Here is a 25,022-nt window from a genome sequence, read left to right on the forward strand (position 1 = left end):
TCAAGTCACCAAGCATGGGAATTGGAGTGATATATAACACTAATATTTTGTTTATAAATGTTTATATCTATATTTTCTAAAAATGTGAAAATACACCACATCATTCCCAATTAACCAGCGAGTCTCCTGTAAGTGAAGAATAAATTAACTTTATTTAAAAAAAAAAATAAAACAAAGTCTACAAATGTAAAATATATACAATTATGATTGATTGTGATTGTAAAATCCACTTATTTCTCCATGTCTATTAACTGACTAAAGGTGTGTTTGTCTTGCTTTTCCTCCTTTAGTTTTTCTCGTCTTCATCTTTGTGTTTATTTCTAACACGAAGCAGCTGGAAGCCTTGACCGCAGACCAGCACCCACCCAGTCTTTCCTCCCTCACAGGAAGAAACTTCAATGTTCCCTTTATCCATCTTCAAAATGTGGCCATCTGTCTTCCTGGCTGCTTCATCGGTTACTTCCTGTTTCTTCCCACCCCACCCATCGGTCCTCCCGAGCATAGCTCGACTCCCAGTTCTTTCACAGTTCACCTTCTCGCAAGTCGTATTCCTTTTTTCATCATCTTCCAGCATCACTTGCTTCTCCCAGACTGCCATCCCTGCAGCATCAGCAACATGGGAGCACAGCACCCCTTTGTGGCTGATGCCTGTACTGCAGACTTTCCACAGACAAATTCTTTGATCGCAAGAAGCCGTGACTATCAGGTGAGATTTTAAGAACCTCAGAGAGGTCAGAGGGGCAGAATGGGCCAAAGGGACGTTCCACTGGGAGAGGAGATGAAGACAAAGAGGGGTAACGTCCCCGGTCTTGCCATGCTCCCGAGGGTACCGCGCCCTGATGATGGATGCCGTCAGCTGCCCATCATCCCCTCCGCTGGAAACCGTTACCAGGCAACTGCCATCTTGGTGTGTGTCAGCCCAAACGGCCAATGAGTTGACACCACTTTGGTGGGCGGCAATAATGAGGCAGGGGGTTGGTGGAGTTGCAAAGGGAGAGCCAGAAGACGAGATGGAGGTGGTTTGGGTCAGGTCCCACACCGCTATTTGACCATCTGTTGCTGCACTGAACAGCATCATATACCTGCAAAAACACAGGAATGTTTGTCGTTATGAAATATGTCATTATGATTACTCAGCAACAGAGTACACCAGACACCTAGGGAGAAAGGCATTGTTTTTTGGAACAATTTTAATTATTATTATTATTTGTAATTATTTTTCCACTACAAATATTGTTACAAATGCATTTTTATAAATTAACTTGTATTTTTTTTTAAATTCACTAAATATGATATATTTTTCTACATTAACGTAAAAAATATATATATATCGACCCTTTGTATTGAGTTGGTCCTATAGAGCAGCTACACACAATAACCCCCACAGAAAACTTTAAATTTAAATTAGACTTAGATTTTCCTGAATCTGCACCTATTCCAGTTGTATTTCCTTTGATTTGTTCTTCCTGCCAAAATGGTCTGTGTTAAATTTTTTATAAAATTATTATTATTATTATTATTAAATAATTATTAAATAATTATTATTATTTAATCTGATGCATGTTCAACTGAAATTAAACCACTACAAATGCATTTTTATGAATTCACTAAATACAATATACTTTTCTACATGAATGTAATATACGTATATATATATATATCTCAACCCTTTGTATTGAGTTGGTCCTATAGAGCAGCTACACACAATAACCCCCACAGAAATTTTTTTAGATTTTCCAGAATCTGCACCTATTCCAGCTGTATTTCCTTTGATTTGTGCTTCCTTCCAAAACGATCCTTTTAATTTATTCCACCCATGACCTGCCTCTGGGCATGCCCACTCGAAGTGCTTCCTAACTATTTAGGTGAATTTAACTTAAACTACATTCGGAAAGCAGGAAGTGAACAAATGTAACAGTTACTGATTGTAAAAGTACCAGATGGAGGGGTAGGATTTAATAAGCTTTGCTTCTTCCTACTCCTTTTGGACATGTGGAACTGTGAACTGATTATGTGATGCATTCAATTGTAATCTGATGCATGTTCAAATTAAATAAAACCATTACCATTACAAATGCATTTTTATAAATAACTTTCAATATTGTAATTTTTTTAAATTCACTAAACACAATATACTTTTCTACATTAATGTAATATATATGTATATATTGACCCTTTGTATTGGGTTGGTCCTATAGAGCAGCTACACACAATAACCAGCACAGAAAACTTTTTAGATTTTTCAGAATCTGCACCCATTCCAGCTGTATTTCCTTTGATTTGTGCTTCCTTCCAAAACGGTCCTTTTAATTTATTCCACCCATGACCTGCCTCTGGGCTTGCCCACTCAAAGTGCTTCCTAACTATTTAGGTGAATTTAACTTAAACTACATTCGGAAAGCAGGAAGTGAACAAATGTAACAGTTACTGATTGTAAAAGTACCAGATGGAGGGGTAGGATTTAATAAGCTTTGCTTCTTCCTACTCCTTTTGGACATGTGGAACTGTGAACTGATTATGTGATGCATTCAATTGTAATCTGATGCATGTTCAAATTAAATAAAACCATTACCATTACAAATGCATTTTTATAAATAACTTTCAATATTGTAATTTTTTTAAATTCACTAAACACAATATACTTTTCTACATTAATGTAATATATATGTATATATTGACCCTTTGTATTGGGTTGGTCCTATGGAGCAGCTACACACAATAACCAGCACAGAAAACTTTTTAGATTTTTCAGAATCTGCACCCATTCCAGCTGTATTTCCTTTGATTTGTGCTTCCTTCCAAAACGGTCCTTTTAATTTATTCCACCCATGACCCCCCTACGGGCATGCCCACTCAAAGAGCTTCCTAACTACTTAGGTGAATTTGCACACACAGTCATATCGGTATCACCGATACCAGCCTAAATTTGCATATCACTAACACTAACACTGCAACAATGTTTACTTCAGTCAGACAGAAAAGAGTGATGCCGTGCTTTGGTGCATGAATGTCATATTCATATTAACATTTTAACGACCTCATTAAAAAAAATCTTATGTAACAAAAAAAAATCAGAATTGTGCCACATACCCTACAGCGTGAACATTGAAGTCAAGATACTGCAACCAGACAGTACCAATGTAAATGTTTACCTGTTCCCTTTTCCATCCTCCAGGCTACATGTGGCGACGCTGAGAACACACCGCTGGTGGTGAAATGTCTCCCACAATAAATCCAGTTGACGCTTGCTTTCACTGACTGAGAACAATCTGGAAAAGACAGCAAAGGTGCAATGAAGAGCAGAAAAACACTATTCTAGTGCTTCTCTCTGGGACAAAGGTATAGCATATAAGACTCATTTGCTGCGGCATTGCTAACCTGACAGCCCCGTCACTGCATGCAAGAACCACAAGACCACCGTGTTGGTTTTGTTCCATTACTGCCATAGACATGTACCTGGAAACACACAGCCATGTTGAGTCAATTCTCGAGAAAGGACAGCATATAATGTATTGATCGTATTGCATATAAGACGCCACTATTCAGTAATTAGTAATTAATTAGTAAGTCCAGTCATCTTATATTCAAGGTCTAGAGATGTATACATGTAAACTGTGTTTCGCTTTTACTCAAGCCATGTTGATCAGAGCTTTTCTTCCGGTCACACACAGCAGTGATCCATTGGAACAACTGTCTCAAAGGTTGTTAGCAAGTTAGCAAACAACAGAGGATTTATGATGCTAATTTTAAGATAATGGTGATCACTAAAGTGGCGGCACGGCGGTATAGTGGTTAGCGTGTAGACCTCACAGCTAGGAGACCAGGGTTCAATTCCACCCTCGGCCATCTCTGTGTGGAGTTTGCATGCGTGGGTTTTCTCACGCGGTACTCCGGTTTCCTCCCACATTCCAAAAACATGCTAGGTTAATTGGTCACTCCAAATTGTCCATAGGTATGAATGTGAGTGTGAATGGTTGTTTGTCTATACGTGCCCTGTGATTGGCTGGCAGTTTCCTGGCAATTTACACCCATGAACTGATTTATGACTTGCCTTGTTTCTGGGTCCATTTTCACCATCTTGTGTCTGTTCCGCTTCCTCTCCCAGTGCTCGTCCAATCGGTGACCTGCCACCTGCACCACCTGGCAAGATGGCGCCGGTCTCTGCTCATCCCAAACGACATACAGTCGGTAGCATTGCATCTGAGCCCGTCCGCTGGCTGATACCAACAGCGCAGATAGGGATTGTGACGGGGTGCTGCTCTCCTCATGAGCTAGCACCGCCATGGCGCGGACGCTTGAGATGTGGTCTGTGATAACGGAGAGGACTTTGATGCTGCCAGACTCGGGGTGCAGAGCCAGGACGGTTACGCTTGTGTCCTCACCACCTGTCGCTATTATCTCCCATTCCTTTACGCACCCCAGCCGGCAAACACACCCGATTCCTTTCCCATGGATCCCCTCTCTCAGGCTCCATCCTCCATTCCTTGCCGTGGTACCGCCGGACCAGCTTGGCAGCTCTCCGGGAGGCTCTGATGCCAGGACAGAGCCCTGCTTGATGAAGACCAGAGCGCCGTATCCGGGCCAGATGTCTTTGTGGGGTGGCCAGACACTCCAAGAGCGATGTCCGCCGCCGCAAGGCACCACTACCAGCTTCTCTTGTCTCACCGGGTCCCAAACTACAAAGTGGGAGGCGTGGAAGCCGAAGATGACAAAGCGGGCTTCCCTTCCCTTGTTCTCCATCTTGGACTCTTTGTCATTGTCTATGTGTCCTTGTATCCCATCTTGACTTTCACTTTCACTTTCATTTAGAATGTTATGTTCAGCTTTCAGGATCAAAACCTTCTCTAACCACTCCATACCTTTGCAGGCCCGCTGGACCCTCAGAACCTCCAGCTGAAGGCCGTCTTTTCCATGTTCCTCAAGTGGTTCTTGAGATGTTTGATGCACTCTAAAAACACGCACGCAACCGTCCCTCCCAGTACTGTATAGAAGTCCATCATACTGGCACACTGAAGTTACGCCCTGTTTACCATGCACACCAAACAGGCAGCTTAACGGCATCAAACCCTCGCTAATTTCATCGGTTTTTCTCTCCTGGAACAAAAGCAGGGAGCCTCTTCTGTCTCCGCACACCCATAGCGCCCCCTCCGCCTCAGAACGGAGTCGCACTGCGGCCGTCAGCCAGCGTTTGGCACATGGCGGTAGCAGAAACCAAGGGATGTGACTCACCCCGAGACTCAAAAATCCATTTTTTTTTGTGACATCAACACACCAGCGATGGACGCGTCCGTCTGCACTGGACGCTAGTAAATATAGATCATCACCGCCAGTTTGCCATATAAGACTGTGGATCTTGCCTGATCCGGCTTGGAGGGAAACGCCTTTCTGAGGTTGAGTGATGGGAAAGACCCTCAACGCTCCACTAAGGCTCCCAACAGCGCATAAATTAACTCTTCTTGAAGCTTTCACGCTAACAGCTATTGTCTCCATCACACAGTAGGATTGAAACTCAGGAGTTCCTCGCCATAGTAACTCCCAGGCGCCATTGCTATACTGGTAAACGACTCCTTGGTCAGTACAAACTGCAATCTTACATCTACTCCATTTTGTATCATAATCATCATCATCATCATCCTCAAGAAGACAAACCACTTTCGGCACACCTTCACCAGAAAATTCCAGATCGGTAATCTTCTCCGCTTCCAGTGTTTCTTCATCTTCGTTCTCCTCAACCGGCCACAACTGAACCCCTCCGTCCGCTCCCCCAGTCGCCACCCTTTTTTCTGTGACTGCCAGTGCCCGGATTCCGCCCGCTCTGTGTCCCTTCAAGGTGCGAACCACCGTCCCACCTCCAGCCAAGTCCCACACTAAGCAGGCTCCATCTTCCCCAGCGCTAAACACCCTCCTTGGGGAGAGACGCACAGAGAATACCCTCGCTTGGTGTCCGAAAAGAACGTGTAAACAGGTTGGATTCAGGTCTCCACAGTTCCCTCCGGGGCCCCCTAAAAAACCGACAGCCCACACCCTCACGCTACGATCATCAGAGGCTGAAGCCAGCCATCCTTTCTCCTGGAGGTACGAGATGCTGAAGATGACACCACTGTGCCCCAGTAGACGTCTTTCAACTGGACCTTTGTTCTCACTTCCTTTGCCTCCAGGCTTCCAGAGAACCAGCTGGTTGAAAACAGTCCCTCCTATCAGGATGGTATCATCCCAACATTTATGAACCACGAGCAGGGCAGAGTACAGCAAACAGCCTTCCAGACAGGAGCGTTGAGCCAAGGCACTTCCTGTGTTCATGTCCAGGAGAAGAGCAGCGTTATGGGCTACAGCTACACACAGGATAGGCTGTTCGTCTTCACATAGCCAGCGGACATCCAGGGCCCAGTCTTGTAGTTCCACAAGAGGGCCCAGTATCTCCAAACGTGGATGCTGAGCACCAGGGACATCGAAATGGAGCCTCAGCAGTCGGACTGCTTTACCACCAAATACAGCGAGGTCAGTCGACATCAGCCCTAGGGGATTGGACACGGCAGCATTTTGGTTATTATGATATTATATTAAATTATTATTATAAATGAAACAAACAATGATTAACCTATTTTTACATTTGGCAGTTAACAACGTACAATTTTCTGCATGTGTAATTAAAGCTTTGATGGTCACAGTTTGACCCTGGAAGGGATTATTATTATTCATTCATTCATTCATTTTCTACCGCTTATCCTCACGAGGGTCACAGGGGTGCTGGAGCCTATCCCAGCTGTCTTCGGGTACACCCTGGACTGGTGGCCAGCTAATCACAGGGCACAATTAGACAAACAACCATTCACACTCACATTCATACCTATGGACAATTTGGAGTCGCCAATTAACCTAGCATGTTTTTGTCAAGTGGGAGGAAACCGGAGTACCCGGAGAAAACCCACGCATGCACGGGGAGAACATGCAAACTCCACACAGAGATGGCCGAGGGCGGAATTGAACCCTGGTCTCCTAGCTGTGACCACTTGACCGCCGTGCAGCCAGTTAACAACGTACAATTTTCTAAATTGTCTGGATGTGTAATAAAAGCTTTGATGGTCACAGTTTGACCCTGGAACGGATTATTATTATTTATAATTTATTACGATGTTATTATTGATTATTATTTATTTATAATACTTAAACATTTTTAACCTTGAATGTTCTCCAAGCTACTGGTGTGTGTATATATATATATATATATATATATATATATGTCAGGCTTGTATATCATCATGCTTACCTTTGGTTTCCCTGTCAGAACTTTGTGATGTTGACAATATTTTTGGTCTAATCCCGTGGATGCGATAGTGTTGGAGCACAGCCATTGAAGTACATCGTTTAGGTTTAGGCTGAAGACTGTACGCCGTCAACACTGGACCTTCACCTGACAACAAAGATGACGTCATATTAACACAAAATATGTTGTGGCAAACTTTTGGAACCATGAATGAGGTCATGTTAAAAAAAAACAGTGAAGCGCTGAACAGTTCACATTGTCAATAAACGACTTGTATGTCAACATGCGATATTGTGCTTTCTTGTTAAAATTAGCAAAAATAATAGAGAAGCCTACCAGTCAGTAGAAATGCATCCTGAAAGAACTCCAGCGCAGTGACAGGCGCTACTAACGCTGCTGTCTCCATCTGAAAGACAATTATAACGTAGAGTACATCATAGTTAAGAGTTAATACTGAAATCAAAATACAACGGTGGGGTGTTTGCTGTTTAGAACACTATGATACAGTACTGTACTCGTTGTTGTATGGCTAGTAAATTATTTTATATGATAGTACAATTGACGCCCTAGCTTTGAAATAAGATTCCGTTTTCTGTATCTTACCGATTTACTCCCTTACGAGTAAAACGATGCACAACGACGGTTGAAAATTGTTAATGTGCCCCAAAACAACCATGTGAGTGTTCCTGCTTCCGGTCTTTTGACCAATCAGACTTCTCGGGTGGTTTCCTAGTTACTGGCTGGATGAAAATATTCTAACCGCGTTTCTATTGGAGAAACAAGTCACGTGTTAGTGTTCAGCAGAGGTGCATTTATTTATATTTGGTTATCGACAGGGCTACTTTATGATTTCAAATATGTCGTTTTAGCATACTAGGATATTGTTGGTTCGGCAAAATTGCTACCGATATTTTCGTCGTTTTTAACGTAACCCTACAGATAAGTGTCGAGCCGTAATTTTAAACAAACGGAACATAAAAACATCTGATCACCACATATTTCCGAGTGAACATGAACGCACCACGATCGTCTAAGGTGAAGCTGCTTGGACTAGCCATCCACAGCTAACTTGAGGTTGTGGCCATGCCGGGGAAGTGCAAGTTCCAAGAGTCCTGGCTCTCCAAGGACATCTACGAAGAGTGGCTGCTTAAGGACGCCCAGGACATTCACTCCGCCCGATGCAAGGCCTGTTGTAAATCCATTAAACTTCAGACCATGGGCGAGGCTGCCCTCACCAGCCACGCAGGAGGAGCTGGCCACAAAGCGGCGGTGCGCAAGCTTGTAGAAGGTAGTAGAGATACACTCATCATAAATCAGCACCACCGTCATCATTATGTGCCATTATTATCATTATGCCTCCGATTTCATACAATGGGGCCATGTGTAGTTGCTATCCTTATTTTTGGCATATGTCAGCAAGGCAGGCAAGGGTGTCTTCTATTTTCACCCACTGAAAGCAGTATGAACATGTCTGAATTACAGTGTCACACTATCTCTGTCTGAACATCTTCAACTGTAAAAGCAATGTTTAAAGTCACATTTTAGGTCCTTAACGCTCATACAAGTGTAAAAAGAAGTACTGTTAAGCTTACTTGAGAAATTGAAAAGACTAAAAAAAAATGCATTTGTGCATATTTTACGCTTATTTCAGAAAAAAATATAAAATGAAAATAACATAATTAGAGGCATTTTGTAGTAATCAACAATTAACAAAAAATATATATTATAGTATAATTAAATACACTTAAATATACTTTAAAGGGGAACTATAGTATATTTAAAATATTAAAATATTATAGTATACAGTAATCAACAATTAACAAAAAATATATAAAAATATTAAAAAACAACAATTAACAAAAAATTAAAATATTATAGTATAATTAAATATACTTAAATATACTTTAAAGGGGGTCTATAGTATATTTAAAATATTAAAATATTATAGTATACAGTAATCAACAATTAACAAAAATATATATAAAAATATTAAAAAACAACAATTAACAAAAAAATAAAATATTATAGTATAATTAAATATACTTAAATATACTTTAAAGGGGGTCTATAGTATATTTAAAATATTATAGTATACAGTAATCAACAATTAACAAAAAATATATAAAAATATTAAAAAACAACAATTAACAAAAAAATAAAATATTATAGTATAATTAAATATACTTAAATATACTTTAAAGGGGGTCTATAGTATATTTAAAATATTATAGTATATAGTAATCAACAACTAACAAAAATATATAAAAATATTAAAAAACAACAATTAACAAAAAATATACAAAAATATTAAAAAACAACAATTAACAAAAAAATTAAAATATTATAGTATAATTAAATATACTTAAATATACTTTAAAGGGGGTCTATAGTATATTTAAAATATTAAAATATTATAGTATATATCAACAACTAACAAAAATATATTAAAATATTAAAAAACAACAATTAACAAAAAAATTAAAATATTATAGTATAATTAAATATACTTAAATATACTTTAAAGGGGGTCTATAGTATATTTAAAATATTAAAATATTATAGTATATAGTAATCAACAATTAACAAAAATATATACAAATATTAAAAAATTATAGTATACAGTAATCAACAATTAACAAAAAATATATAAAAATAATAAAAAACAACAATTAACAAAAAATATTATAGTATAATTAAATATACTTAAATATACTTTAAAGAGGGTCTATAGTATATTTAAAATATTAAAATATTATAGTATATAGTAATCAACAACTAACAAAAATATATACAAATATTAAAAAACAACAATTAACAAAAAAATTAAAATATTATAGTATAATTAAATATACTTAAATATACTTTAAAGGGGGTCTATAGTATATTTTAAATATTAAAATATTATAGTATATAGTAATCAATAATTAACCAAAAAATATACAAAAATATTAAAACAAAAATATTAAAACAAAAAATATGAATAACGGTGTCATTTTGAGGGCTCACAACACATTCATATCCTATTTCCATAATATTTCTTACCTGTTTTACAGTTTTTTGACTGACTATAGTGTATCATTACTTCTGTGGCCACTAGGAGGAGCGCTGTAGCATTGAAACATTTGAGCTGCACTTTCTCCCTGCTTATTTCTTCTTCTTCTACTGTCAACCAGGAAACTTGAGGATGATAAATGTTGCTGGGCAGATGAATGGCAGCTTGAGTATGGTAAATACATCAAAACACATCCGTATAAAGTATTATAAAAGGTAATTAAAAGGTAATTAAAATGTCAGTGTCACCCCCAGGTTGAAGACAGCAAGGAGCACATGACCATCTCCCTGCAGCATCACGACTTGGACAGGGTAGCAGGGAATGACTGGTCGGATCTACACCACACCCCCACGTCAAAGTCCAGAAGCTCCCAGAATGCCGAGCTGCAGGATGTATCTTTTCCTGCCGCTTATTTCACCGCAGCAGGTACACACACCAAACCAGTATGTGGCCCTCAGTGTCCTCTTGGATAAAATTTGTCTTCTAATGCACGCCTACAAATAAATAGTGTCCTGCTAGATGAAATTAATATAGTCACCTCTTCTCCCAGGCACCTCCAGCATCCTCAGCCAGCGTCTGACCCCATTAGGGGGCAGCAGGTCACAAGATGCAGAGCGTGATCCAATGGAGAACCAGCAGAGGGCAGAAGTCCTGGAGCAGCAGCAGCAGATGAGGCTGCTGGAGTGGGAGAGCAGGATGAAGGTGCTGGCGTGGGAGCAGGAGCTGGTCAGGGAGAATACACGAGCAGCTCGCCAGAAGCAGAAAGCCTTCAGGATGAAGAAGAACTACTACAAGGCCAAGCTGAAGAGGATGGGAGAAGATGTGGCGCCGTCTTCATCAGGAAGCAGTGATGATGACGAGGAGCGGTCCTGATCCAGCGGGATGAGAGCCTAATTGGGATTCTTAGCCATTTTCGCCGTAGTCCGACATGCCACTGAACTATTTTTTATACATGGGCTTGGACTTAAATGCCTGTTTATTCTGCTAAATAGCTTTCACATTAGCATAAGCTACTTGAATGTTTTGGCCATTTGGCCCCACCACTTGCACTAATGTCATTCAACTACACAGAGAGGATAATACATGCTGTACATATATGTATATTTATAGTGTGTGTGTGTGTGTATATAATTATATACACATATATAAAATTCACACTTTTGTCTCGTCAAACCACGGAGTATTTTCCCAAAGGTCTTGGGGATCATCAAAATGTTTTCATGCAGTGGCTTTCTCATGATGGAGTCAAACACTGACCTTAAATGAGGCCTGTAGTTCTTTGGATGCTGTTGTGGGGTCTTTTGTGACCTCTTGGCTAAGTCGCTGCTGTGCTCTTGTGGTAATTTTTGGTTGGCCAGCCACTCCTGGGAAAGTTCACACTGTTCCATGTTTTCAAATGCATTTAAATGTTTGTAGCATTTCAAGAAATGCTGCAAATGCTAGACAGCTAATTTGCTAATTTGTAGGGGGTAACCATTTCAAAAACACAATTACATTGTTTTGTAATGCGGTGAAATAAAACGCAGCGTTTCAAGAAATGCTTTTCTTGAAATGCTAGACAGTACGAATTGCCTGTGAGACAAAAGGCAATTCCACAACTTTACAGAGTGAAAGATGGCATATTACAGGAAATATTGCATTGTAATATGCATTGCATATTGATGTATTATTATACATTATCAAATAATTTGTGGTTCATTTGGTCTAAAAATCTTGACAAAAACATCCTTTAGCATTAATTTGTAGGGGGAAAACATTTCAAAACACAACTTCATTGTTTTGTAACGCGGTTAAATAAAAAGCAGCGTTTCAAGAAATGCTGCAAATGCTTGACAGTACGAATTGCCTGTGAGACAAAAGGCAATTCCACAACTTTACAGAGTGAAATATGGCATATTACGGGAAATACTGCATTATTATGAGATTTATTACTATACATTATCAAATAATTTGTGGGTTATTTGTACTAAAAATGTTGACAATAACATCCTTTAGCATTAATTTGTAGGGGGAAAACATTTCAAAACACAACTACATTGTTTTGTGAGGCGGTCAAATAAAAACCAGCGTTTCAAGAAATGATTTTCTTGAAAGGTTTGCAGCATTTCAAGAAATGCTGCTGATCTTTAGAAGGTTTTAGATTTGCATTTCTCCATGGACAATCAACACATTACAGGTTTTATGTGTATAACCATAACTTTGAATGTGTATGTGTCGAAAAAAATGTACCTCATTAAAGTGAATAAAAATACCTTTTATCGCCAAATGCCGTGTTGTGTTTGCCACTGAGCCCATTTATAAAAATTAATTTATATTTTTACTATATATTGATTTTGCCTTTAAGATGATAATTTAAGATTCTTACGTTTGATATCTCACACACACACACATACATACCTACGCACAAAAAAAGCACCCATGTAGGAATACTTTTTGTTTTTAATTTCCAACATTTCACTTGTATCCGCGGTAACAGCAAAGGAATTTTGTCATGCCAAAAAGGCATCCACAAAGGCAATCACAGACATTCCCATTCGTAATCGTTTTTCCAACCCTCCGCCTCATTGTGTACTTCCTGTCCCTTCCCTATTCCCTTCTTCTTCTTGGAGCACATCCCTTTTTTCTGTGCTTCCTTTTAAATGCTTTGTGTATCCAAACTAAATTGAGTGGTAGGAGATGCTTTCCATTTGAAACAATATTTACATCCACTATTCATGAAGATATGTTTATATGGAGAGGACACTCACGCAAAAAATTACCTATATAGCCGATAATAAAAATGTGAGTGAATAATTCAACAGATTGAAATGGATTGAGGGTCAAGGTGAAAGAATGAGAAGGCGATCACATTCTGTAGAACCTCTAAAGTGGTACAAAACCAGACTTTCTGGAAGAAAAATGCCTCTACATTTCAACAGTTTTCCCTTTGGCTTGGATGCGCACAGACAGGATAAAGTTGTTCCTGTTATGTCACGAGGCAGGTTGTTATGTAAAAAAGGTCTTCAATGGTTGTGGCATTGAAGGGAGGGACAGAGGGAGGCAGAGCGGTATCAAACCTTCACCCACTGAGGATGCGGTGCAGCGGATCCACGGACAAGGTCCAGGCACAAGAGGTACATAGACGACAAGGTCACATTCATTGAACTGCAAAAACATGACAACTTGTGATGGAGCTTTAATGGTTAAAACCCTGCACCCTGGTGTGGCATCCTCAATACAATCATTCCCGACTCCTATTTACATCACCTCTTGGATGTTTTCCCATCAGATTACGAACACTTTGCCACATTTGATTAAAATGTTTTTTTGGGGGGAAATAAATGGCGCTCGCTCACCACTTTCACTCACACGGACATTACAAAAAAGTAAAACATCATAAGAGACCTGTCCCCAATTAAAAAGATACAAAATGTATAAAAGTGTTTTTTTTGTGTGTGTTATGTATGTACAGTCCTTTTTCCTTTTACATTGATTCTGTCTGGGTTTGTGTGTAAACAGTTTTAAAGACATGTCGATATGTCACCTGTCCAAAACTGTTTGAGTCCTACGATGAACTTCAGGATACTCCATGGCCTTTGACTCTGTCCTCACAGAAGATTGTGGGTCTACAGAGGCCGTCATCAAGACTGTCCTTCACCTCTGTTGGCTCTGATGGGAGGAGAGAAAAAAAAAGACTCAACTTTGGTATATACTATACAATGTATTGTATGTATTATGTTTATTTATTAAAAAAAATAAAAAATAAAAAATAAAAAATAAAAAATAAAAAATAAAAAATAAAAAATAAAAAATAAAAAATAAAAAATAAAAAATAAAAAATAAAAAATAAAAAATAAAAAATAAAAAAAATAAAAAATAAAAAATAAAAAAAATAAAAAATAAAAAATAAAAAAAATAAAATTAAAAAAAATAATAAAAAAAAATTAAAAATAAAAAATTAAAAATTTTATTTATTATTTAAATTATTTGTACAAATTACTGTTTATGCTTAAAAAAGACTCAAATTCGGTACATATGCTATACTTTCACAATGTATTGTAAGTATTATGTTTATTTTTAAAATTAAACAGTAATTTGTACAAATAATTTAAAACATTTAAAATTTAAAATTTGGGCGGCACGGCGGTCTAGTGGTTAGTGCGCAGACCTCACAGCTAGGAGACCAGGGTTCAATTCCACCCTCTGGCATCTCTGTGTGGAGTTTGCATGTTCTCCCTGTGCATGCGTGGGTTTTCTCCGGGTACTCCGGTTTCCTCCCACATTCCAAAAACATGCTAGGTTAATTGGCGACTCCAAATTGTCCATAGGTATGAATGTGAGTGTGAATGGTTGTTTGTCTATATGTGCCCTGTGATTGGCTGGCGACCAGTCCAGGGTGTACCCCGCCTCTCGCCCGAAGACAGCTGGGATAGGCTCCAGCACTCCAGCATTTAATGAAATTTAAAATTTTAAATTTTAAATTATTTGTACAAATTACTGTTTACGCTGTACATTGTTCATATTTGATGTCATCTATTTATTTTCCACATTATTATTTATTATTATACGGGAGCCAGGCAACGACATTTCATTGGCAATTTCACTGCTGTGTTATTGTGCAATGACAATAAAGAAAGTCTATCTATCTAACTATCCATCCATCCATCCATCCATCCATCTAGTATGTGTATATTTTATTTGTACATATGTATTAAAATGGATAAACTGAAAAAACAAGGGGGGTCTAATCATTTTTTGCTAAGGACAAAAGGAAGAGGACACTTACTCGGAGTCAGGAGAAACTTCGGATATGCTGTGGGAGGTGGCAGAGGGGGAGGGGCCCTGGGCGGAGCCATTAGGCCCAGAGTTTGAGGCAGCATTTGGAGGAGTGAGGACAGAAGGGTTGAAGGATGCAAGGATGGAGGAGAGTATGTCCAGGTGTTCGCTAGACGGCTGTCGCCCCAAAGGGTTCAAACCTGTGACAGGCGGGGTCTGCCCAGGGTACCTACATGCAGAGTCCAGTCGTCCTCTCATGTGACCTGGAGGAGGGAAGGCCTCTTGCTGGGGTTCCTCTGAGATGGGTGGCGGTGGGGAGGAAGGTGGAGGTTGGTCCGGGTGGGAGGGCTGGCGGGGTGGCAGGGAGCGCAGCCATTCCCGACATGGTTGTGACCCCACTCCATTGGCCTCCAGCTGCTCTCTGGACCTACTGCTCATCAGCGCCCCTGCTAGGTGTTCCCGGGATGAAGCTTGCCGGCGAGTGAGCGTGTTCAGCTGCAATCTGGACCCACTCAGGGTTCCCTCCATGCCGTTCCCCCTCAAGTCTTCTCTGGAGGCGTGAATGGTGCTTGAGTGATGGTTGTCCAGTCTATCCCTGGAGGAGGTCAAATTCTCCCTGGATGACGACATTCTCTGGTGATCCAGCCCCAGGCCCCCGAGCCCCGCACCCTGGCCAAGCTCCCTTCTCCTGGGTAAAAGGTCCAGGTTATCTCTGGAACCCCTCGAGTCCAGTCGGTCCCTCGAGCCCCCGACTGTCTGCCTCCCGAGAGGATCCCGGGACAGCTGCCTCCGAGCCAGTGAGTCCAGATGTTCCCTGGAGGAGTAGCGGGAACCTGGCTGCGAGAGGGAGCCTGTGCCCCCTCCACCACCAGCTGAGGCAGAGTACATGCGGCCATAAGAGGCTGCAGGGACACCTCGGTGGCCCAGGGTCGAGGTGCGGTACCAGTTGAGCTCACTGGGACCCCGGCCCACTGTTGAAATGCCCTGGAGGGCTGGGGGGCAACCGAGACGATTCTTCAGGATACCTACGAGGAGGACATAAAAAACAAGAGGCTGATCAACACATTGGGTTTGAGTAGTACGCCCTGAGGGACGCCGTAACGCCTAAAAGAAAATGTCAGTCATGTTTTGAGGCTGTAATATGAAAGCATCCTTTGTCATTATGAGTTTGTACAATAGAGTATGTATATATAATATAATATAATATAATATAATATAATATAATATAATATAATATAATATAATATAATATAATATAATATAATATAATATAATATAATATAATATAATATAATATAATATAATATAATATAATATAATATAATATAATATAATATAATATAATATAATATAACATTATTATAATATAACATAATATTATAATATAATATTAGAATAACATAAAATAACATAAAACATAAAATAACATAAAACATAAAACATAAAACATAAAAAATAACATAAAACATAAAACATAAAAAATAACATAAAACATAAAAAATAACATAAAACATAACATAAAACATAAAACATAACATAAAACATAAAAAATAACATAAAACATAACATAAAACACAACATAAAACACAACATAAAACACAACATAAAACACAACATAAAACATTACAAACATAACATAAAACATTACATAACATAACATAAAACATAACATAACATAACATAACACATAACATAACATAAAACAACATAACATAACATAACATAACATAACATAACATAACATAACATAACATAACATAACATAACATAACATAACATAACATAACATAACATAACATAACATGTTCAGGCTGCTGAGCTCACCCTTGCGGTGCCTGTGTGGCTGCGTGAGGCCGCTCTCGTCCCCGCTGGTGAGTGCTCCGTCGGCTTGGTTGTTGTTGGCCGCGTCCTTGCTGTAGTCGGCCCCCAGGGGGCGCTCCGAGCCCCACTTTTGGAGGGTGTGTTTCTCACACTCCTCTAAGGCGGGCCAGTAAGACAGAAGGTCGTTACCATCCAGATCTGTCACACAAAGATATTTATCCATACATCACATTGTCTGTGAGGTAGCACTGTACATTTTATTTCAGTTTTTTTTTGTTTTCTAGCATTATAATGCACAGAAAAGGGAAATAAATATGTGTTCATGTTTCAAATCAGCATTGTGAATGATGGTAATGGTAATGGTAATATTTAATTTGAACATGCATCAGATTCCAATTGAATGCATCCCATAATCAGTTCACAGTTCCACATGTCCAAAAGGAGTAGGAAGAAGCAAAGCTTATTAAATCCTACCCCTCCATCTGGTACTTTTACAATCAGTAACTGTTACATTTGTTCACTTCCTGCTTTCCATAATGCAGTTTATTTTTACAATCAGTAACTGTTTCATTTGATGGACAAAATACAGTTTCCCTTTAAACTATAAAATACGGTAGCTTAAGTAAAATTATTGTGACACCTTGGCTGGTCAAACTACCTTTGGTACCGTTGTGGGTGGGCTCAGTGAGCAGGCGCTCGCCGTGGTTGGAGCGTTTGAAACGCCGCTGGATGCGCCCGCGTAGACGAACATTGTCCTCACTCTCAGATGACGGGATGGAGAGACTGCGCTCCTCATCCATGGAGAGGTCGGAGTCAGAATCGGAATCCTCACCTTGTTAGGGAGAGAGGGATTATTATTGTGAAAAACATGTAACATAGCAACATATGCTTATATAGCGTTTACCTCCATCTCTGTGAAACATGGCTACATCCAGATCCGTCGCTCCAGTTTGAACGATGCTTTGTTCCAGAGTTTGACGAGCTAAGAGATTTTCCCTAAACAGTCAAACAAGGAGAGGAGTGACTCTTCGGTACACAATGCGTGTCTACTCATGCAGACTAAAAGACAGCATCCACTCAAATATTGCATGTCTTGTACAAACAAGCAGTGAGCTGCGAAGAAAAAGAACATTAGTGTTGCTCTACATGCGGTACAGTCGTCTGATCTGTACCCCACTGACCCACTAAATAAACAACAGGCTGTTAATGCAAACAGTCACTTCCTCCCTGAAGCGACACTGTCCCAAATCTTGCCACACGAAGAACCACTGAAGACACGCAGGTCCTCTTGAATGATTTCAAGTTAATATGTACACTACCGCTCAAAAGTTTGGGATCAATTGCAAATGTTTTTGTTTTCCAAAGAAAAACACATTTTCATGCATTTCACAAACAATTAAAATAAATCAGATGATTTTCAAAAGAAGGATGTACATTTTTGCATAGAGGCCTACTATCAACAACTGTCAGTCCTCATCAATCTCCTGGTATGGCTGCTAATCCAAGTTCATCATTTTATAAGGCTAATATATGATTAGAAAAGCCATCTAAAAATCCAAACTAAAACTAAAATCTCTTACCATGCTGTTAACTACTCCCTTCAGAGAGCACAAAAAACGGGATCTAACAAGGACAAAAAAACGATGCACAAACTGGGTCTGACAAGGACAGAAAAACACCGCACAACTGTGCAAGAAGACAAATATCTGAGTGTGTAGTTTAAAACAAAGACGCCTCACAGGTCGTCACCTGGCAGCTGCACTAAATAGTAGCCGTCAAACACCAGTGTCAGTATCAACAGTGAAGCGGCGACTTCAGGATGCTGGACTTCATAGCAGGACTGCCAAGAAAAAGCCATATCTCAGACTGGTTAAAAAAAATTCCCAAGTGATCCCAAACTTTTGAGTGGTAGTGTACTTTTCGAAAATACAAACACTTTTTTTGTTTCTTTACTTTATTTGCCTTTTATTTAACCTACAAATGTGTCAGATCATTTTGCCTGACCCTGTATTTATAGCAACTCAACTCGCACGTGTTCGATGCCTTTATCTGGATCGACATCAAATTTGAATGGGCTGTCCTAAGATTAAGATTAAGATTAAGATTAAGATTAAGATTAAGATATGCCTTTATTCGTCCCTCAGTGGGGAAATTTGTATTGCACAGCAGCAAGAGTACAGAATCAGTTAAGCAGTACAAAATACACAATATAGAAAAATAAATAATATAAACAACCCAAGTATTAACAAAATCAACAGTTTTCCCCAGTTATATACAATACAGCATGTAGATAATATGAAACGAGATGAGATATACTATGACCAGTCTATACACTGAGATGTTGTTAGAGAGTTAATATGAGGCATTATGGAAATACTTCACACTTAGTATATTGCATTTAGAGCCCTTAATATTGCACATGGAGGTTGATCAGATATTGCACAGTGAATGGGGTCTGGAGTAACTATACTGACTAACTAAGTCTGGGGGGAGCTTGCTAACTAATTAATTAGCTAATTAATCAATCAACAACCCGACCGAGAAACAACAATCCAACCAAAACTGGCCCTTATACAATGCTTCTCATGCATTCATTTATTTGTGGAAGGCAACCACCAGGAAAGCTTCCTGGCCCCAAAAATTCCCAAGTGATCCCAAACGGTAGTGTATATTATTTCCATATAATAAATGTGTTTTTTTTTTACCTGGCAGAGCTGACAGAGGAGATGGTGGAGGCTCCAAGTGTGATGCGGTGCAGCCCACTCTGCTCCAACAACGAAGCGTTGTGATATGGATTCTGGGCCTGGATAAAGTATTTTTATGTAAGATGACGTTTATTAGAACAAAGCGAAGATTTCCCATCAGTTGTCACCGGACGAAGCGCTTTGACAGGAGCAGTTAAAATAGGACATGACTTGGGCTTTCTATACTGTATAAGACCACTGTTCTCGTTTATGTTTAATGAGACAGAAAGGGAGCAGATCATCTATAATGTACTGTACATACAGGTCAACGGAGCGGAGGGTTAAAACACGGTCCAGTTTGTACATCTAAAAATATGCGAGAGTTTAGAGGCAAATGGACGTTAAAAGGATGGATGAACTGCGTCTTAACCAACATACTGCATCACTATGCACCCACAATGTGCGACGCGTGGAATGCGCCGGGTGGTATATTCCTATTATTCTATTTGGGTCAGTACCAATCCCTGGAGGCAGCTGGAGAATGAGAGGACAGGAGGAAGAGATGAAGGATGGGGGAATATGGAAGGCAGGAAGGAGCTCACTGAGGTCAGTTCAGCAGAAGATAACAAGTATATATGTACCTACAAAAAGATCTCCAACAGTAAACACACTCACTGGACATTTCATTAGGCACATTTACACTATCTAATGAGATCCAAAAATGTGCATTTACGTTTGCGACTAATGTCGACAAATAAAGTCACCAAACAATAAACTCAGGGGCGGATTATGTGTAACTCACCGTATTCTGCGCTGGTCTTGGCGGCTCTTCAAGACTCTTCTTCCCCAAACAGGCCACCGTCCAGGCCTCCTTCACCTCAGAGTTGAACACGGTGAAGACCAGTGATACAGACAGGCCCTAAAAAGCAGCATTAGCAATCATAACTAAGCGCCCACATGGCCGTCGAGTACATACTGTATACTTTGTTCATACCTGCACTAGACAGAGGACGTCGAATATATAGTAGAACGCCAGGATGCTGTTGTTGACAGCCATCAAGCCACACAGCCAGGTGGAGGTGGCTATCATCAGCAGTAGGAATGCGTTGCGAATGGTCGCACTGCAGAAGAAGATAGGGCAGCAATGAGTGTGGAGAAAAAATATTTTATATATACAGTTGTCCCTCACTAAATCATGGTTCGAACATCACGCCATTTATGGATAGCGGTTTTTCACAAAATAATTAATTCATAAATTATGCTGTTTCATGCCCTACCATTGGCTGGCGACCAGTCCAGGGTGACCCCGCCTCTCGTCCGTCCATCCATTTTTTAATCCGCAAAAATGGTTTATTCATTCATTTTCTACCGAGGGTCACTGGCGGTGCTGGAGCCTATCCCAGCTGTCTTCAGGCGAGAGGCGGGGTACACCCTGGACTGGTGGCCAGCCAATCACAGGGCACATATAGACAAACAACCATTCACACTCACATTCATACCTATGGACAATTTGGAGTCGCCAATTAACCTAGCATGTTTTTGGAATGTGGGAGGAAACCCACGCATGCACGGGGAGAACATGCAAACTCCACACAGAGGGTGGAATTGAACTCGTGTCTCCTAGCTGTGAGGCCTGCGTGCTAACTGTACAGCGCCAAAAATGTGATTAATCCTAATTTTCATTCATTCATTTTCTACCGCTTTTCCTCACAAGGGCCGCGGGGGTGCTGGAGCCTATCCCAGCTGTCTTTGGGCAAGAGGCGGGGTACACCCTGGACTGGTGGCCAGCCAATCACAGGGCACATATAGACAAACAACCATTCACACTCACATGTTTTTGGAATGTGTGAGGAAACCCACGCATGCACGGGGAGAACATGCATACAGAGGATGGAATCGAACTCGGGTCTCCTAGCTGTGAGGCCTGCATACTAACCACTCGTCCACCATACAGCCCCAAAATGTGATTAATCCTAACTTAACATTTTAATCCACTGATGGCCCTATTAATAATATTTTAGGGTAACTTAAGTATGGAAAATGGCCAGCTGGGTAGATTTTTGTTAACCATTGAAAATATAAACTTTATGGAGCTGTACTCACATGACAGGGAGTTTCTTGGTCTCCTTCTGTGTTGGGTTACAAGACATCTTGGCCACAATCGTGAAAATACCCCCGTTCATCTGGACAGATGGAGAGTCAGATTATCTTCATATGTTCAATTTAAGAGTTAACTCATCACTTCTCCATGTGAACGTTACCAGTATGACAATTCCAATGGGCCCAGCAAAGCTCCAAATCAGCTTGTCATAGATTGAGATCCAACAAAAGTCTGGGTTCCCATAACCTTCAGGGTCCAAGCCCACTGCCAGACCTTTCACGGAAAGACACAAACACAATACATATTGTATATTATATGCTTGTTCTATATATGTCTCAGGGAGAGAAATTTAGTTGTATGCAGCAAGTAATTGGAAGACGCTGACAGAAATGAATTCTTAATGGGATGTGTCAACAAAAAAATAAAACGTCTGTCTTGTGTGTGCATTCCGGTGTCCTATCTCACAGCTTAAATGGAATCGGGTTCCAGACAAATGCCAATAGGACGGCTTATCTGCACGGACAGCTGGTGAAGGCATCTGCAACGACTTGACTGTGTTGGCATCAACTTAAAATCATGTATCGACCTAGTAGTCGGTGCAGTTTTTCTTCCTGCACAATATCATATTCTATATTTACTACAGTATAATCCTACTGGTATATGTGTATATGTATATGTGTGTACCTAAACACATCTCATGATCTTTGGCAAGGGACAAAACGTCAAAATCTCTGTGAGTTTGCCATTGAAATAGCCTAAGGGTGTGTGGTTGACAATTGTTTTTGGCCTATGAAGCAGTAAAGATTGATAAATCTGCCTAGCAACAAATACAGTACCAAGCAAATGTCTGGTACTAATATTTAGCCGATGGTTTTTTACATGACCACGTTTATTCATACAAAAATATAGTGTATACCAGTAATAATAGCAGGCACGCCCCAGCCGATGGCATAGTAGAATCTCATGGCTCCAAAATTGATGTTACGTTGCTCCGTCTGCATCCTGTAGATGTGAAGGCCCTCCACAAACATCCAAGCAAATGTTGACATAAAGAAGTAATGCAGCAAGATGGCTACCACCGTGCACAGGAACTGGAAGAAAATGAAGAGACAAGTGATTCAAAGGGAAAGAAAGAATGGCTGAATGAGCCAAAAGGAGATAACTTATCGAAGCAAGGCCAGACAGATGGCTCAGAGATACGAAGCAACGAGGAGGGGAGAATGAAGGACGAATGGGGAAGTGTGAAATAAGAGCTAAAGAGATAATCTTGCTAATGGATTTATAATGGATAATTAATTATTGAGTTCATTCATTCATTCATTTTCTACCGCTTATCCTCATGAGGGTCGCTGGGGTGCTGGAGCCTATCCCAGCTGTCACACCCTGGACTGGTGGCCAGCCAATCACAGGGAACATATAGACAAACAACCATTCACACTCAAATTCATACCTATGGACGATTTGAAGTCGCCAATTAACCTATCATGTTTTTGGAATATGGGAGGAAACCGGAGTACCCGGAGAAAAACCACGCATGCACGGGGAGAACATGCAAACTCCATGTTGGAATTGAACTCGGGTCTCCTAGCTGTGATTAATCCTAACTTAACATTTTAATCCACTGACGACCCGATTAATAATATTTTAGGGTAATTTAAGTGTGGAAAACGGTCAGTTGTGTCTGCGCGCTAACCACTCGACCGCCGTGCAGCCTTAATTATTGAGGTAAATTTACAATTTTTTAAATGAACAATAAATATATTCATTCATTTTCTACCGCTTATCCTCATGAGGGTCGCTGGGGTGCTGGAGCCTATCCCAGCTGTCACACCCTGGACTGGTGGCCAGCCAATCACAGGGCACATATAGACAAACAACCATTCACACTCACATTCATACCTATGGACAATTTGGAGTCGCCAATTAACCTAGCATGTTTTTGGAATGTGGGAGGAAACCCGGACAAAAACCCACGCATGCACGGGGAGAACATGCAAACTCTACACAGAGGGTGGAATTGAACTCGGGTCTCCTAGCTGTGATTAATCCTACTTTAACATTTGAATCCACTGATGGCCGTATTAATAATATTTTAGGATAATTTAAGTGTGGAAAACGGTCAGTTGTGTCTGCGCGCTACCCACTCGACCACCGTGCAGACTTAATTATTGAGTTAAATGTACATTTTTTTATGAACAATATATATATATAATTAACAAAATCTAAGTGAATTCAATCTTTAAAATGGCAAAGCAACTGCAGCAGAAATAAACCCATATGGTACATTTTAGTCACTCGCATGCATCAATGCACACACACACGCACACACACACATGTGTGCATAAAGAATCAACTAAACTGTGAAGGAAGACAGAAATAGCAAAATATGGCGTAACCGCTGTGAGCACTAACATGCTCTCCCGAGTGTGATGTGCATGAAGGGGAAAGCTGGAGGTAACTGTCTTCACTCTACAGCTGTCTGTGTGAGGATGCACTTTAATTAATGTGATTACACGCTGACTGAGCACATATTTGTCGCACCTCCTCTGGAAAAAAAAAAAAGCAAGATGTACACAACACACACAATTACGTATATGGTTAATGAAACGTAGCCGGGGGAAGGGACCGATGCTATATATATTTACATAGTTACTTAACATTACTCAATCAAAAAGGGGACCTTTTGATTGAAAAAAATTAAAAGTCAAGTACAAACCTGTTGCTCAGTTTGATTGACCCCCAGCAGAAACACAAGCTCGGACAAAAACATGGCTGCAGCTGTGTTGGAATGGATGCTCCGGGTGTTGGACTTTAGGCCTCGGAGGCACGACAGAACCAGGACAGTGACAAGTAGAGCCAGCATGGAGAGCACCAGGAAGGAATAAGTAACCAGGGCGAGTGTCTCCAAATCGCCTTCTAACTGCTGCTTGCGAAAAGAGGTATAGATTAAAAAAAAGCAATGTTCTAGACGACTACAATGTATCCCACTAGGCATCTTCTGAGCATTTTCATCTGCATTTCACTATATATGTATATACTATATAGGTGAAATGTCCAGTAAGTGAATGTAAGCCTATTGTACAAACCTCTCTGTGGGAACTGTCCATCAGCACCCCGAAGGTACCAAACCTTTGACACTGACAGCGGACATGTGAGGTGTTCCTATACACCACCATGCAGTCCCTCACTGTCCAACAACCTCCGATCTCACACCTGCAGGGACACACAACAACAACACATATGTTTGCGTTGATAATATAGATTCATTTGTTGTGTTTTTTTTTGTTTTAAATATCACTGAAATAACTGATAGATAAGGAAAAACATTAATATTTCTTAGTTTCT

General features: G+C 40.1%; 3 protein-coding genes across 4 annotated transcripts in view; 1 reads left to right on the forward strand and 2 right to left on the reverse strand.

Annotated features, from left to right (window-relative positions):
• Positions 1-135: 135 nt before the first annotated feature.
• On the reverse strand, positions 136-7,953 carry wdr6 (WD repeat domain 6). Its single transcript, XM_078797930.1, has 7 exons — positions 7,868-7,953; positions 7,601-7,670; positions 7,268-7,411; positions 4,052-6,515; positions 3,379-3,456; positions 3,153-3,269; positions 136-1,082 (listed from the first exon to the last, which is right to left on the reverse strand). Exons 2-7 carry the CDS (start codon positions 7,668-7,670, stop codon positions 287-289), a joined length of 3,669 nt encoding a protein of 1,222 aa, XP_078654056.1. The 5' UTR covers positions 7,868-7,953; the 3' UTR covers positions 136-286.
• A 189-nt stretch (positions 7,954-8,142) lies between these two features.
• Positions 8,143-12,574, forward strand: fsbp (fibrinogen silencer binding protein). The gene is made up of 4 exons (XM_058084794.2): positions 8,143-8,552; positions 10,438-10,490; positions 10,571-10,742; positions 10,867-12,574. Exons 1-4 carry the CDS (start codon positions 8,348-8,350, stop codon positions 11,187-11,189), a joined length of 753 nt encoding a protein of 250 aa, XP_057940777.2. The 5' UTR covers positions 8,143-8,347; the 3' UTR covers positions 11,190-12,574.
• Positions 12,575-12,593: 19 nt separating this feature from the next.
• Positions 12,594-25,022, reverse strand: part of celsr3 (cadherin, EGF LAG seven-pass G-type receptor 3) — a 54,937-nt gene continuing 42,508 nt past the window's right edge. The window contains exons 25-37 of one of the 2 annotated variants that reach the window (XM_078797929.1): positions 24,764-24,890; positions 24,394-24,600; positions 22,594-22,768; positions 21,838-21,950; positions 21,680-21,759; positions 20,571-20,697; positions 20,379-20,495; positions 19,598-19,695; positions 17,797-17,888; positions 17,551-17,724; positions 16,896-17,090; positions 15,082-16,096; positions 12,594-13,964 (exon numbers count right to left, since the gene is read on the reverse strand). In XM_078797929.1, the coding sequence (XP_078654055.1) occupies positions 13,937-13,964; positions 15,082-16,096; positions 16,896-17,090; positions 17,551-17,724; positions 17,797-17,888; positions 19,598-19,695; positions 20,379-20,495; positions 20,571-20,697; positions 21,680-21,759; positions 21,838-21,950; positions 22,594-22,768; positions 24,394-24,600; positions 24,764-24,890 (2,548 nt within the window). In that variant the 3' untranslated portion in view covers positions 12,594-13,936. The remainder of the gene's footprint in view (positions 13,965-15,081; positions 16,097-16,895; positions 17,091-17,550; positions 17,725-17,796; positions 17,889-19,597; positions 19,696-20,378; positions 20,496-20,570; positions 20,698-21,679; positions 21,760-21,837; positions 21,951-22,593; positions 22,769-24,393; positions 24,601-24,763; positions 24,891-25,022) is intronic. The other variant, XM_058084097.2, reaches the window with a different exon arrangement.

The sequence above is a fragment of the Doryrhamphus excisus genome, linkage group LG17 (assembly GCF_037039965.1).
Source record: "Doryrhamphus excisus strain RoL-2023G ecotype Guam linkage group LG17, RoL_Dexc_Guam_v1.1, whole genome shotgun sequence".
NCBI classification, from domain to species: Eukaryota; Metazoa; Chordata; class Actinopteri; order Syngnathiformes; family Syngnathidae; genus Doryrhamphus; species Doryrhamphus excisus.